The following is a 15,630-nucleotide window of genomic DNA, read 5'->3' as shown; positions in this document are numbered from 1 at the left end:
ATCATATTGTATATTATAACAATATATTATTGTAGTAGACTATATACTATTGAATTATATATTATATACCAAAATAGAATACAATATATGAAAATGATATTTTATGTTCTTCATTCAACATTATACTATTACATTAAAATAGTATACTATTATGGTATATTGTATACTATTACAGCATAATGTTGCAGTATATTGCACATTATTACAATATACCGTTACAGTATATTATATACTATAATAGTATACAGTTGCATTATAGCTATATACTCCTACAGTATATTGTATACCATAATGATATACTGTTAGGTAACTGTGTTCTTTTTTGATTATTACAGTATACCGTTGCAGTATATTGTATACTATAATAGTATATTGTTGCAATATAACTATATACTCCTACAACATATTGTATACCGTAGCAGTATACTATTAGGTAATTGTGTTCTTCTTCGATTTTCAGCTGAAAGATTCGATCTCAATCACCTCAAATCAACTTCAAATGTGAACAAATTTCAGTATGAACTTCCAGAATGTACTATAAGTAATATTTAATAACATCCACTTTGAATAAACAAGAAATCTTCAAAAATAAAATCGAATCAAATAATAAATTTTCAAAATAAAATTTCAAATTCAGGAGCTTCAAACTCAACAATGGTGGGTCTTCATGCACATACAAAAATCATAAGGAAAGGAGGTAGAGCAATAGCTTGGGTTAGCCCTCTTAATGAAGATCGATTTGGCAAAGAAGAAGTAGATCCATTCAAGTCTACTACCAGGTAAGCTTGCAAAAATGAAGCCGAATATTTTTAACATTCTGTACTTCAAATGAGAAGGCACATAGCTAATGGGTGGGCCGGGTAAATAGTTTGGGCCGCATAGGTAGGAAAAATAAATAGTTTAGGTTTGGATATTAAAGGGTAAATAGTTTAGGCTTAATGGGTATAAAGTGAGATTTTCCCATAAAAGAAAGAAAGCCCAGCACAAGTTAAAGGCCCAAATAATTCAAAAGGCCTAGTAAAAATTTACGCAGCCCAATTAATTAAAACCCTATAAACCATTACATCTTAAATTAGCACGAAAGCCCTAGCAGCGAAAAGACATCTGTATCAGCAGCTGCTGGGGAGTAGCAGCATAAACGGCAACCATGGTAAGTCGATGAGTTAAACTTTCGAATCCTCCCATTGATCAGTTTGTTAATCCTTTTGCTTTTTATGTAGGTGAAGTATTCAAGGGAACCAGAGAACCCCACAAAATGTGAGTACTCAATATGATAAGACACATTTAAGTTGCAAGGCTCATGATTTTTGTAACAAAATTTGGAGTGTTTTATATGTTGGTTTATTTGGTTTTCTAATATTATGAGTTGGGGTTGTGTTCTTGTATCAGCTTGCAAAGCTAGGGGCTCGGATCTCAGAGTCCATTTCAAGGTGTGTGATATATATTTTATGTTAAATTTGATCGAACATGATTTTCTACTTTGCAAGCTATTTTTTTTAATCTCAATGTCACCTGCTTTATGGGGCTTAAGATATCTTATTTTTTTCTGCATTTGCATATTGAGTAATAAGAGCTTTTACTATATTGCATTCTAGATCAATCAAGCTTCATCTGTTTGTATCTCATTTGTATGTGAAGTAGTGGTTCCCTTTTTGTGGATTAAGCATGCTGCTACTTTTGTGATTAGCTTCAAGTAAAATTACTTAAACAAAGCTAAACATATCTGTCAATTAATGTTTTAGCCATTCTGTTCCGCTTTGTTAACTATGTGTCTTAAGCTGGTGGATTTGAGATAGGAATGAGCTTGCATGGTTTAGTTCTATTATTTCCTTGAATTGTTTGGATAAGTAAATCATATCTTGGGTATTGCTGAACTCCATTACTCAAATCGAATATGTAAAATTTTTATGCTTATTTAGCACAGATGTGTTTTTGAAAGCGGAGAATTAACTTGTTGGAATGATATTCAACAGTTGTGTAACTTTTTTATGGGTTTTCTAATTTTTCCATGCTTTTTGTGACTCAATTTGTATTTATTATCAACATGTAGAATACTAGAGAGACAGCGCATGCCCTTAGGAAGATGCCTTTGGACAAGGCAAAGAGATACTTGGAGGATGTTATTGCCCACAAGCAGGCCATTCCCTTCACACGATTTTGTCGTGGGGTTGGTCGTACTGCTCAGGCAAAGAATCGCCACTCAAATGGACAAGGACGTTGGCCTGTCAAATCTGCAGGGTTTATTCTAGATTTACTCAAGAATGCTGAGAGTAATGCTGAAGTATGTTTGGATTTGTAGGATTATTTCTTTTTGTGTAGATTCCTCTACTTCCGCCTATCTCTAAGAAGATGAATTGATGGTTAGTTTCACCTCATTTTAGGTTAAAGGCTTGGACGTGGATTCACTTTACATAACTCACATCCAAGTAAACCAAGCCCAGAAACAGAGGCGCCGCACGTACCGTGCTCATGGAAGAATCAATCGTGAGTGCCCTTATTTTCTCAATGGTTCTTGTAGCCGAGGATATGCATTACCATTCTAACCTCTTGGCCTTTCTGTAGCCTACATGTCTAATCCGTGCCACATCGAGTTGACATTGTCTGAGAAGGAAGAATCTGTCAGGAAGGAGGTATTAGTTTGATGCTCTGCCTCATTAGTTCTTTCCCATAGTTGATTCTCATAACTTGAATACATGGTTTATACATTATCTCAGTTGACTTCGCTTTTTCATTAGTCATCTTTATATATTGTTGTTTCTGCCATCATGTTGTCCTTGGAAAGTGTTGTATCCTTTGCAACCTAAATCTTTTTGCAAGTATGCCTAAATATTTTCTTTTCATGCAGCCCGAGACTCAATTGGCTCCCACAAAGACAAAGGCATCCTCTTGATGAGAGGAATGAATCTCTGAATTTTCATAGTATAATCTCAATGTCCCTATAGCCTTAGTATCAGGAGAATTTTGTGCTGTTCGAAGTATTTTTTTCATAGGAATGTGGTTTTTTGTAATTTTACTATTTCGGAGTTTGAAGGTTGTCATTTTGAGGCATGTTTCGCTTGAAATTTTGAGTTCTATCTTTCAAAGATTGTATTGGGAATGTTTATTGTTTGACGGCTGAGGCTACATGAAAATTTTAATTTTAATTTGATTGGTGATGATTAATTCTTCTAATTGTTATCCGGTGTTATAATTAATTTGTGGCTTGAAACGGAAGTACATTCTGGACTGTTTGTTCATTTAGGGGGTCAAAAACTATATTCAATTCCAACTTTAGTACTCGTGGAAAATTGATATTTGATACTATAACAAAATTAAGTTTGAGAAAGATGAACATTGGCTAATGAATGGAGTACAAGGCAATTTTGGCTGTTTTAATATATTTTATAAATATGTCAAGGAAAGCAAAGTGAGACAATTGACAGCGCGAGAGCGGGAAAGTTAATAGTGGTAACCTGTGGGGACAAAAATATTCTTCAAACTAGTTAATAAGCGCGGTATATCACTAAATTTACAAAATGATTTTTTCTATAAATTTAATGGAAGAGATAAAGTGGTTATAATAACAAAAACTAAAACTAATTATTACATGGGAAAACATAAAACAAATGAATCTAAGAAAAAGTATCACACTGTTTGTAGGTTTATAATGATAATGTGCTCGAAAGCAATCTCCTTTTCTAATGGCAGCAATCTCCTTTTCTAATGGCAAGAAAAGAAATTGTACTGAAACACAATCTTCTCAGTTGGAAGAGAAGTTGACATACATTTTATTGAAAAAATATTTTTAATATATGTCCTATTGCCGCCCTCATGTTCCTACTTAAATATTACTCACAAATAATAGTACTATAACTATTGTAAATAGTATTTATTTCCGTGAAACTCTTGAAACTTCTCAAATAAAATGGGCACAAAGAATTGAAAATATAACCATTCAAGAACTTGAAACATTTCATAATAAAAAGTCATGGGGAATGATACTTTATTGTCGTCTCGGTAAGTTCTGTGGAAGCAGCAAAACTCAACCGCGACATCAAGAGCTCAATCTTTCCTCACTCTTGGTAGAAGCAAAATTGATCTCTTTCTTTCCGGTTTCAATGAATATTGTCGCGACCCAATTTTCCCTATAGGCCGTGATGGTGCCCAGAGTCGCTGCTAGGCAAGTAAACGGTGAACTAGCCATGCATTAATTTTTATTTTTAAATTTTAAAATAGTTAATTTTTATTTATTAAGTAAATGAGAAGTGGAAAAATTATAGTAAAGTAAAGCGTGAACCAATGAAAAAGCAAGATACGAAAAATAAATACCCAAAATCATCAAGTGTCTACTAGCATATTCCCAAAACCCGGTGTCACAAGTATATGAGCAACTAGTAGAGTATACAAAACACCGATGTTACTGTTTGAAATAAGATAGACAGAAAGTAAATACAAAAGAAAGATTGCAGGTGCTGCAGAATGGACACAGAGAGTAGCTCACCACTATGCCTCAGGATATCGGGGGTGCGCGCCTGAATAAATGCCAGATGCACGATTAGTGCAGAAGTGTAGCGTGAGTACATAAACAACATGTACCCAATAAGAATCCAGTCTAAACTCGGAGAAATAGTGACGAGGGGTTGTGTCACGACCTAAAATCCAACTAGTCGTGATGGCACCTAACCCAACCCGCTAAGTAAGCCAACTTTCAACTATTCAATTCTAATAACAATTATTAAAGAAATTTAAGTAAATAATTATCTTAAACTTATACATTTCCCAAGAACTGGTAGTACAAATCATGAGTTTCTAAGAATAGAATATACAAAGCGGAAATGAAATAATACATAGTCTATTTGAATAATACATAAACAAAGCTTTTATAAATCTAAGGCTATCCTGAACAAAAGGCAGCTACAACAGGAACACATGTACATCTTCAAGTCCCGCAACCATTGAGCACAGCAACAACAACAGCCAACATCTGCACGTAATGTGCAGAAGTGTAGTATCAGTACAACCGACCCCATGTACAGAGTAAGTAACAAACCTAGCCGTAGGTTGAAAGTAGTGACGAGCTTCCACCAAGGTCGGGTCCAAAACCAATAGTCCACAACAATCCATTACAACATAAAACAAATAATGCCAGAAGTAACTCAGGGATAAAATACCCAGCCAAATCATGATTTCAAAAATAGTAGTTCTTTCATTCAAATACATCAGTGAAAAAAACCAAATCGTTTGCTGGAGTTGCCAAAAATATGAATAGTTTGAAAATAATAAATTTTTTCCAAAATCTTGTCAATAATAAATAAGATATTTCATTTTCCTTCCGGATAACCCGTGTAAAAACAAATGCATCACTATGCCCATCTGTCAACAATGTGTGAAAAATCATGAATGATGTGATGCAGTACAGCACGAGGAAATACATCTCTATGCATATATGTCATTTGTGCATGCCAATGCAATGTAACTCAATGATAAGATCATAAACAGCCCCTCGGGCAGAACATCACTCATATACAGCCCCTCGGGCAAAACCTCACAGTCACTCGTGCCACTCGGGCATACCTCCCAATCACTCTTGCCACTCGGGCATACCTCCCAATCACTCTTGCCACTCGGGAATACTTCACAATCACACATGCCTCCTAGTCACTCAGCACTCGGCACTCGTACTCAGTAGGTACCTGCGCTCACTGGGGGTGTGTACAGACTCCGGAGGAGCTCCTACAGCCCAAGCGCTATAATCTGCACGGACAACTCACGTGCTATAATAATAAAGTATGCTGCAGGCGGGCAACTCCGATCCACACTCATCCTCATAAATCAGGCCCTCGGCCTCACTCAGTCATAAATATGCTGCAGGCGGGCAGCCCTGATTCACATGCTGCGGCGTGTAGCCCGATCCCATAAATATGCAACATAAATCAGGCCCTCGGCCTCACTCAGTCATAAACCTCTCAAGCCACTCGGGCATCTCAGTAAAATAGTGCATTCGGCCTAAAACATTTATATGCATCAAAATAAAGTCATAAAACTGAGTTATGATATGCAATGAAATGAATATGACTGAGTATGAATTTTCAATTTAACACAATAATTTACAGCAATACGACCTCTGAGGGTCCCAATAATACTGGCACATGGCCTCAATATGATTTCTAATATGCTTTTCAGCTCAATTTCTTTAACACATAAAACCGCATGGAAAATGTCAAGATTATTTAACTATAAAATTCCACATAAATAATTACGTCACAATTTCTATAGTGCATGCCTACACGTCCATCACCTAGCATGTGCGTCACCTACCAACAATTCATAAAATACATATATTCAGGGTTCATACCCTCAACTCCAAGATTAGAAGAGTTACTTACCTCGAACAAGCCAAATCCAATGTCGAGCAAGTTAAGCAATGCTCCAGCAATTTCACTCTGCATGTATCAACTTTCAAACGGCTCGAATCTAGTCACAATTAATTTGATTCAGCCCACAAATTTTATAGAAATTAATTCCATATCAAAATACTAATATTTTCACAAAATCCGAAATTACGCCCCAAACATCACCCGTAGGGCCCACGTCTCGGAATCTGACGAAAGTTATAAAATATTAATACCCATTCAACCACGAGTCCAACCATATAAATTTTACTCAAATCCGATATCTACTCGACCCTCAAATCTCCAAATTAATCCAAGAGGGTTTTCACAAATTTTTCCAACTTAATTCACCAATTAAATGCTAAAAACAACCATGGATTCGGGTAATTTAATCAATAATGAGTTAAGAACACTTACCCCGTTGTTTCCTCTAAAAATCTCCCAAACATCGCCTCAATCCGAGCTCGAAATCGTTAAAAATGAAAAATGGGACGAAGTCCCATTTTCTGAACTTAAACTTTCTGTCCAGACCTCTCTTCTTCGCGAACGCGACATGTCCCTCGCGTTCGCGAAGCACAAAATGTGCTTCCCAACATTTGCTCTTCGCGAACGCGAAGGCAAAAGTCCATGCCCACTATGTTTCCCTTCGCGAACGCGATACCCTATACGCGAACGCGATGCACAACCCAGCTTCTCTTCGCGAACGCGAGACCTCCTCGCGAACGCGAATAGTAAATCCTGCCTGCCACAAATTCCTCTTCGCGAACGCGAGGTCCCACTCGCGAACGCGAAAGAGAAAATCCGAAAAATGCAACAACAGATATCAGCAATCTCACCAAGGCAAAAAATGATCTATTAACCATCCAAAACTCACCCGAGCCCCTCGGGACCTCAATCAAATATACCAACAAGTCCTAAAACATCATACGGACTTAGTCAAACCCTCAAATCACCTCAAACAACGCTAAAACTATGAATTATACTCCAATTCAAGCCTAATGAACTTTGAAATTTCTAGTTCTACAACTTGCGTCATAACACATCAAATCACGTCTGATTGACCTCAAATTTTGCACACAAGTCATAAACGACATAACAGAGCTATTCCAATTTCCAGAATCAGATTCCGACATCGATATCAAAAATTCAACTCCCCGGTCAAACTTTCCAAAAATTTGACTTTCGGCATTTCAAGCTTAATTCCACTACGGACCTCCAAATAATTTTTCGGACAAGCTCCTAAGTCCAAAATCACCATACGGAGCTATTAAAATCAACAGAATTAAATTCCGAGGTCGTTTACACATAAGTCGATATCCGGTCACTATTTTAACTTAAGCTTTAAACCTTGAAACTAAGTGTTCTAATTCATTCCAAAACCTCACCGGACCCGAACCAATTACCCCAGCAATTCACACAACAACTGTAAAGTACAATTTGAGCAGTAAAGGGAGAAGCGGGATTGTAATACTCAAAACGACCGGCCGGGTCGTTACATACATCGACACTTACTATGGGCCAATAAATAAAATACGAAAATTCTAAACCGGCATGGAATACATCAATAATAACACAATAACAAACAGTAAATAAGTGATTCTTTAACTAAAAGTCAATTAAAAATCTCCACTGACACATACTAACTTCAACAATTACGGGCCATCAAGTAAATTATAATTTTCTCAAGTCATAAGAATGATATCAAGTGTAATCGGACTCCGAGCTTTAATACGCACGATTTATGCTAAGGTCGTACGGCCCGATCCAGAATAATGTGTACACTGCCGAGGATCGATCAGCACGAATCATAGATGCATCTATTATACTGTCGAGGCGTTCGGTCCGCTCCACAAGAAGAGAGAATACTCTATGAACATCTGATTTAAGAGTTATAACAAGACTAATACACAAGGAGGCACAGTTTCTATTAACGGTCAAGTAATCCGCCAAAACTCAAAGTAAGTGAAATTTCATCTTTACGGATCCTTTATCAAGTTTCAATATAATTTAGGCACTTAAAGTAACAAGTAGAGTACAAACAATACAAGTATTTCATGATTTGAGTCCTAAAACTACCCGGACTTGAGCATGATTTGTAGCTACGCACGGACTCTCGTCACCTCGTACGTACGTAGCCCCCACAATTAGAAGAAAACAATAGTTTAAAACACATATGGGATAAATTCCCTCTTACAAGGTTAGGCAAGAGACTTAACTCCTCCCAAAGCTCACTTTCTGGCCCACAAATTCACTCTAAAGCCTTAAGTCGGTGCCGAACAATCCGAAACTAGCCAAATATTATATAAATTAATCAATATAAGCTCAAAAGTTCATAATTTAGTCCCTAGAGTAATTACCCAACCAAAATTGGAAGATTCCTAAAATTCACCCCCGACCCACACGTCCGGATTTCGGAAATTTTCGAAGATAAATGTTACCCATAACCTCACGAACTCAAATATATAATTTCTACCCAATTTCATAATTATTTTCGTGGTTTAATCCCATTTTTATCAAAACCTAAGTTTTTCAACAATCTCCTAAAAGTTTTATATTTTACATGTTACAATCTACCCATAATTTATGTATTAAACTTACATTAGGTAGGAATTACTTACCTTCAATAGCTAGGTGAAAACCCCTCTCCAAGAAACCCCAAAATCGACCAAGGAAATAAAAAATGAGAGAAAATGGCCTAAGTCCCGACATTAAATGAACCTCACTGCCTCCAGCGATTCTCGCACCTGCGGCTCCGCTTATGCGGACAAATCATCACAGGTGTGGACCTTGCCCAGACCAGAAACTCTCGCTTCTGCGGACGAAGTCCGCTTCTGCAGATTTTTCTCCACTCTTGCGTGAACGCGCCTGCGGACCAAGTCCGCTTCTGCACCTCCAGGCCACCTTGGTCATTTCGACATCTGCAGCCCATACTCCGCATATGCGACCTCGCAGGTGCGGAATATTCCTCGCACCTGCACTCCCAGGCCATCTCCACAGACCTCGCACATGTGATGAACTCACCGCATCTGCGTAATGGCACCTGCGGCCATACCCTCCACATGTGCGAAGACACCGGACTTCAGCAGCAGTAACAACTCCCCAATTCCAAGTTCCAATCCATTTTCGATCCGAATTTCACCCGAGGCCCCCGGAACCCCATCCGAGCATATCAACAAGTTTGTAAATATAATATGGACCTACTCGAACTCTCGAAACACGAAAAACAACATCAAAACTAAGAATTGCACCCCAATACCAAATTGGATTAAATTATGAACTTCAAGTTTTCAACTTGCTCCGAACGCGCCGAATCATACTTAGACTACTTAGAATGACACCAAATTTTGCGTGCAAGTCTTAAATCACTATACGGAACTATTACCAGGATCGGAATCCTAAACGGACCTTCATAACACTAAAACCTACTCCAAACCAAATTTAAAGAACTTGAAAACCTTCAATGCTTCAACTTTCAACATTAAGCGTTGAAACACTCCCGGGTTATTCGAAATCCGATACGAACATACGCCTAAGTCCAAAATCATCATACAAACCTATTGAGACCATCAAATCCCGGTTCCGAGGTCGTTTACTCAAAATATTGACTCAAGTCAAACTTAACCATTTTAAGCCACTATTAAGGAACTAAGTATTCCGATTTCAACCCGAACCCTTCCAAACCCGAACTAACCATCTGCACAAGTCATAAAATAGAAAAATACATACAGGGAGTCTTAATTAGGAGAATAGGGATCTAGAAAGCAAAACAACCGGTCGGATCGTTACAAATATATTCACGCAACCATTGGAACTATCATCAAAAGGTCATTAATAATTATGCATGAGTAATGTATGTATGTTTGTAAACATCCCGAATCTACTGATAGATCATGACTCATATTCGTATATGCTCGTGAAGTGAAATACATGCACTGAGAGAGAAAGCTGAGAAGAAGAGGCCAGTTGAGAAAAGGCTTTGGAGTTTCCTTTTTCATTTTATGTTGATTTGTTGTGTCATATGAATCAAAGTAATGGAAACAGAAATCACATTAAATCCTCAATTGAAGATTAGACTATAATTCTTGAAAATGTGCATGGAGAGATGAGCCCTATTAGAGAAATCATTGTAAAATAGAGACCAACACCAGAGTAATGTCGTTAGTTTTTTTTTTCCTTGTTAAGAAAAGAAGCCCAGAATTATATTAATATATTCATTTGCACTTTATATTGATTATACATTAGTTAACTTTGGTTAAATTGAGGTGATAATATATATATTGACAAGAGTGGGTTGCTCTAGTGGTGAGCACCCTCCACTTTCAACCAAGAGGTTGTGAGTTCGAGTCACCCCAAGAGCAAGGTGGGGAGTTCTTGGAGGGAGGGTGCCGAAGGTCTATCGGAAATAGCCTCTCTACCCCAGGGTAGGGGTAAGGTCTGTGTACACACTACCCTCCCCACACCCCACTAGTGGGATTATTGTCACGACCCAAAATTTCCACCTTCGGACTGTGATGGCGCCTAACATTTCACTTGCTAGGCAAGCCAACGTTAGAATAATATTATCCATTTTTAAAATAATTTTAATTTTATTAATAATAAGGAAGCAAATGCGGAAGCAATTTTAAAATAATCCATAAAAATAACGGGATCTAAATATTATCCCAGAATTGGTGTCACAAGTGCACGAGCTTCTAGAATAAATACAAATAAAGGTCTGAATAAAATAAAACTATCTGAAAATAAACACACATCTAAAGTACAATAGACGGGGAATTCAGAACTGCGGACGCCATGCAGTTATACCTCAAGTCTCCTCTGGTAGCTGAAATCCGAGCAAGTCTATGGTACGCCGCTGGGACCAACTCCAAAATCTGCACAAGAAGTGCAGAGTGTAGTATCAGTACAACCGACCCCATGTACTGGTAAGTGCTGAGCCTAACCTCGACGAAGTAGTGACGAGGCTAAGGCGGTTCACTTACATTAACCTGTACGCAATATTGATAACAACAACAAATAATAGAAATAAATCAGGTAACTCATTTAAGGTCCACCTGAGGTTCTACAACAGGTGCAGCTACTCGAGCTCTGGACTGAGCTCTACCTCGTCCTCTGCCTCGGCCTCTAGCACGACCTCGACCTCTACCCCTGGCCATAGTTGCCACCGGGGGTTCTGGTCTCTGTCCATCGGTAGATGTATTATGTGTTCTCACCATCTACGAGAGAATAAGAGTAGAATGGTTCAATCATCGATGATAGAATTAATTCGCACGATAGAATAAGAAAGAAGTGATATTGTTCCTAAACTTCATAGCCTCTGAGAGATAAGTACAGACGTCTCCGTACCGATACTTCAGACTCTACTAAGCTTGCTCGTGACTCGTGAGACCTATGTAACCTAGTACTCTGATACCAACTGTCACGACCCAAAATTCCCACCTTCGGACCGTGATGGCGCCTAACATTTCACTTGCTAGGCAAGCCAACATTAGAATAATATTATCCATTTTTAAAACAATTTTAATTTTATTAATAACAAGGAAGCAAATGCGGAAGCAATTTTAAAATAATCTATAAAAATAACAGTATCTAAATACCATTCCAGAATTGGTGTCACAAGTGTACGAGCTTCTAGAATAAATACAAATAAAGGTCTGAATAAAATAAAGTTGTCTGAAAAAAAAATGCAGCTAAAGTACAATAGACGGGGACTTCAGAACTGCAGACGCTATGCAGTTATACCTCAAGTCTCCTCTGGTAGCTGAAATTCGAGCAAGTCTATGGTACGCCGCTGGGACCAACTCCAAAATCTGCAAAAGAAGTGCAGAGTGTAGTATCAGTACAACCGACTCCATGTACTGGTAAGTGCTGAGCCTAACCTCGACGAAATAGTGACGAAGCTAAGGCGGTTCACTTATATTAACCTGTACGCAATATTAATAACAACAACAAATAGTAAAAAAAATATCAGGTAACTCATTTATAATAATTGAAGCCAACCCAAAAGTCATAATCCATTATTATTTCAACCAATTTTATTGTAGCGTGCAACTCGCTCTCACAATATATTCACATTCAATTCTGTTGCAGCGTGCAACCCGCTCTCCCAATATTTTCCTTTTAATCAAGTCTGTCATATATTTATTTCAATCAAGTATATATATATAGACTTTTAAATAAGTCTGTTGAGGCGTGCAATCCGATCCCCCAATATTGACTTTTCAATAAGTCTATTGCCCAATATTAACTTTTCAATAAGTCTATTGCGGCGTGCAACCCGATCCCCTAATATTGACTTTTCAATAAGTCTATTGCAGCGTGCAATCCGATCCCCCAAATATTGACTTTTAGTAAGTCTGTTGCGGCGTGCAACCCGATCCTCCAATATAGACTTTTTAATAAGTCTGTTGCGACGTGCAACCCGATCCTCCAATATGGACTTTTTAATAAGTCTGTTGTGGCGTGCAACCCGATCCTCCAATTTATTCATTTCGATCAATTTTGTTGCGGCGTGCAATCCGCTCCTCCAATATATTCATTTACTAATTCTTCTAGAAGAAATTTCCCCAATAAATACAACAATTAAAATAAACTTTTAAGACAACAAGCATACAATAATTATAATTTAATTATGAAACAAATAATGACAAATAACAAGTTATTGTGGAAATCGGAGAGAAAATAGACAGTTTAATATATAATATGCTAAATGTCAAATAACAATTAAGACACATAATTCACATAGCATATAACAATTAATGCAAGAATTCAAGAATTGATATTTGACAAAGAATAGGAGAGAAATAATTATTATAATAATTAATTTATGATTTAAAATAATTTATGATTTTTCAAGTAAGTAGGCAAACAATTAATTTGACGACGTATAGATACTCGTCACCTCGCTTATACGTCGTTCACATGCATTTCACATAACAAATAATTTAAGGGTTCTATTTCCTCAAGTCAAGGTTAACCACGACACTTACCTCACTTTGCAAATTTCAATCAATTACTCAACCACAACTTTTTCTTTTAAATTTGTCTCCAAAAGCTTCAAATCTATTCACAAACATTTCGATATATTCAATACTAATCATAGGAATTAATTTCATATGAATTTACTAATTTTTCGGATAAAATCCGAAATTCATTAAAATATTCAGCAGTGGGAACCACGTCTCAAATCTCAGAAAAACTTATGAAATCCAAACATCCATTCCGATACGAGTCCAGCCATACAAAAATTATCCAATTCCGATATCAAATGGACCTTCAAATCTTAAATTTTCGTTTTTGGAAGATTTTAGAAAAATCTGATTTTTCTTACATAAATTCACGGACTCATGATATAAATGAGTATGAAATCATGAAATATAATCAATATAGGTTAAGGAACACTTACCCCAATGTTTTTCCGTGAAAATCGCCCAAAATCGCCTCTTGAGGTTTTAAGTTTTGAAGATTTGGGAAATGAATCAAAAATCCCGTCCAAAAGTTATTTTTTTCAGCTGCAGGTGTCGCAATTGCGACCTGATGCGAAGCTCGCAAATGCGAAGAAACACTCGCAATTGCGATGTCCTTCACAATCCCGCTGCCTTCGCAAATGCGAAGATTATGTCGCATTTGCGATAATTGGCCCTTTCGCAATTGCGAAGATAAACTCGCAATTACGAGAACTGCTGGCCTAGGCTTTCTTCGCAATTGCGATAAAAATCTCGCAATTGCCATACCTGCTTGGTTCGCATTTGCGATGCCTGATCTCGCAATTGCGAGATCAGAGGCCTGCAACAGGTTCAGTTATACCAGCAAAATTTTCTAAGTTCAAAACATCCAATGGTCTATCCGAAACTCACCCGAGCCCCTCGGGACCTTATCCAAATATCCCAACAAGTCCCGTAATATAATACGAACTTACTCGGGGTCTCAAATCACATAAAATAACATCGAAATTGCAATTCACACCTCGATTCGGACTTTGAGTTTTAAACTTTTCAATTTGTAAATTTTGTGCCAAAACATATTAAATGAATCCGGAATGACTTCAAATTTAGCACACAAGTCATAAATGACATAACAGAGCTATTCAAATTTCTAGAATCGGATTCCGATTCCGATATCAAAAAGTCAACCCCGTGGTCAAACTTGGAAGTCTTTATCCTTTAAATTGCTAGTTCCGTTAAATGGCCATAACTTGAGTTAGGGACCTCCAAATTAAATTTCTGGCATACGCCCAACTGCCAAATCACGATACGGAGCTATCGGAACTGTCAAAATATTGATCCGGGTCCGTTTGCTAAAAATGTTGACCAAAGTCAACTCAGTTGAGTTTTAAAGCTCTATTTCACATTTTAATCCATTTTTCACATGAAAACTTTTCGGAAAATTTTACGGACTGCGCACACAAGTCGAGAAATGATAAATGGGGCTTTTCGAGGTCTTAGAACACAGAATTACTTATTAAATTTAAAGATGATATTTTGGGTCATCACAATTATACTGGGTTGTTGTTGTTGTTGTATATTGATTAAGACTTAGTTAAAAATTGCAATCAGCTTTCCATACCTATCAGTTTTCCTCTATCATGCTCAGGTTTCCAACACCTATCAATTAACCCTATGTCTGAATCTAGAGCAATCAGTATGGAATAATGGAAGTAATACTTCTCAATGGCATGTTGAGTTTTTCTGGTCTTCATTGTCCTAACAACAACAGCATCAACCTGCATATGCAAGTAGAAAAATTGGATAAGGTCAACAGCAAAAGACAGAGAGTGAAAGTTTATCCTTCTCTTTAATTATTTTTGGCGTTAGATAATATGAACGTTGCATATACCAACAGTAAAATTGTGCAGGAAATGACAACACATTGTTCAACCAATTAACTAATTTGTGACATGACATGTTAAAGACAACACAAAGTTTGTCTGTGAACATGGTATCATATCATCTGTCCGGAAAATACACGTTAATCGCGTTCGCATCGAATGCTTCCTTCGTCTGGATGTCATTTATCTGTGTACATATATAGGTTATATATATATATATATATATAAAACAAGAAAAGCAATTCAATTATACCAAAGTACCAATCACATTTTTCATTTATCTATTTATCAACGTCACACTTTTTCTTCTCTTAACATGAATAATAGCAATTCAATTATACCAAGGAATCCAAGATACCAATCGCATCTTTCTTTTATCTATTTGTCAACATCATACTTTTTCTTCTCTTATTGAGGAATTGACACTCTTTAACA

At 37.0% G+C, this 15,630-nt stretch overlaps 1 protein-coding gene across 1 annotated transcript; it reads left to right on the top strand.

Annotated features, from left to right (window-relative positions):
* The first annotated feature begins 1,043 nt into the window (after window positions 1–1,043).
* LOC107790705 (large ribosomal subunit protein uL22y) lies at window positions 1,044–3,153 on the top strand. The gene is made up of 7 exons (XM_016612665.2): window positions 1,044–1,150; window positions 1,221–1,257; window positions 1,390–1,430; window positions 2,051–2,281; window positions 2,382–2,484; window positions 2,563–2,630; window positions 2,846–3,153. Exons 1-7 carry the CDS (start codon window positions 1,148–1,150, stop codon window positions 2,888–2,890), a joined length of 528 nt encoding a protein of 175 aa, XP_016468151.1. The 5' UTR covers window positions 1,044–1,147; the 3' UTR covers window positions 2,891–3,153.
* Window positions 3,154–15,630: the final 12,477 nt, after the last annotated feature.

This window comes from Nicotiana tabacum, chromosome 22 (genome assembly GCF_000715075.1).
Source record: "Nicotiana tabacum cultivar K326 chromosome 22, ASM71507v2, whole genome shotgun sequence".
In the NCBI taxonomy this organism is placed as follows: domain Eukaryota; kingdom Viridiplantae; phylum Streptophyta; class Magnoliopsida; order Solanales; family Solanaceae; genus Nicotiana; species Nicotiana tabacum.
The sequence above is the reverse complement of the archived record's forward strand: the minus strand, read 5'-3'. Positions and strand labels throughout refer to the sequence as shown.

What these genes read in the sequence shown, in the direction of transcription:
- LOC107790705 (XM_016612665.2), top strand. An exon ending in TGCTCATGGAAGAATCAATC is followed by an intron (nt 2,485 to 2,562) that starts GTGAGTGCCCTT and finishes GCCTTTCTGTAG; the next exon opens with CCTACATGTCTAATCCGTGC. An exon ending in AAGAATCTGTCAGGAAGGAG is followed by an intron (nt 2,631 to 2,845) that starts GTATTAGTTTGA and finishes CTTTTCATGCAG; the next exon opens with CCCGAGACTCAATTGGCTCC.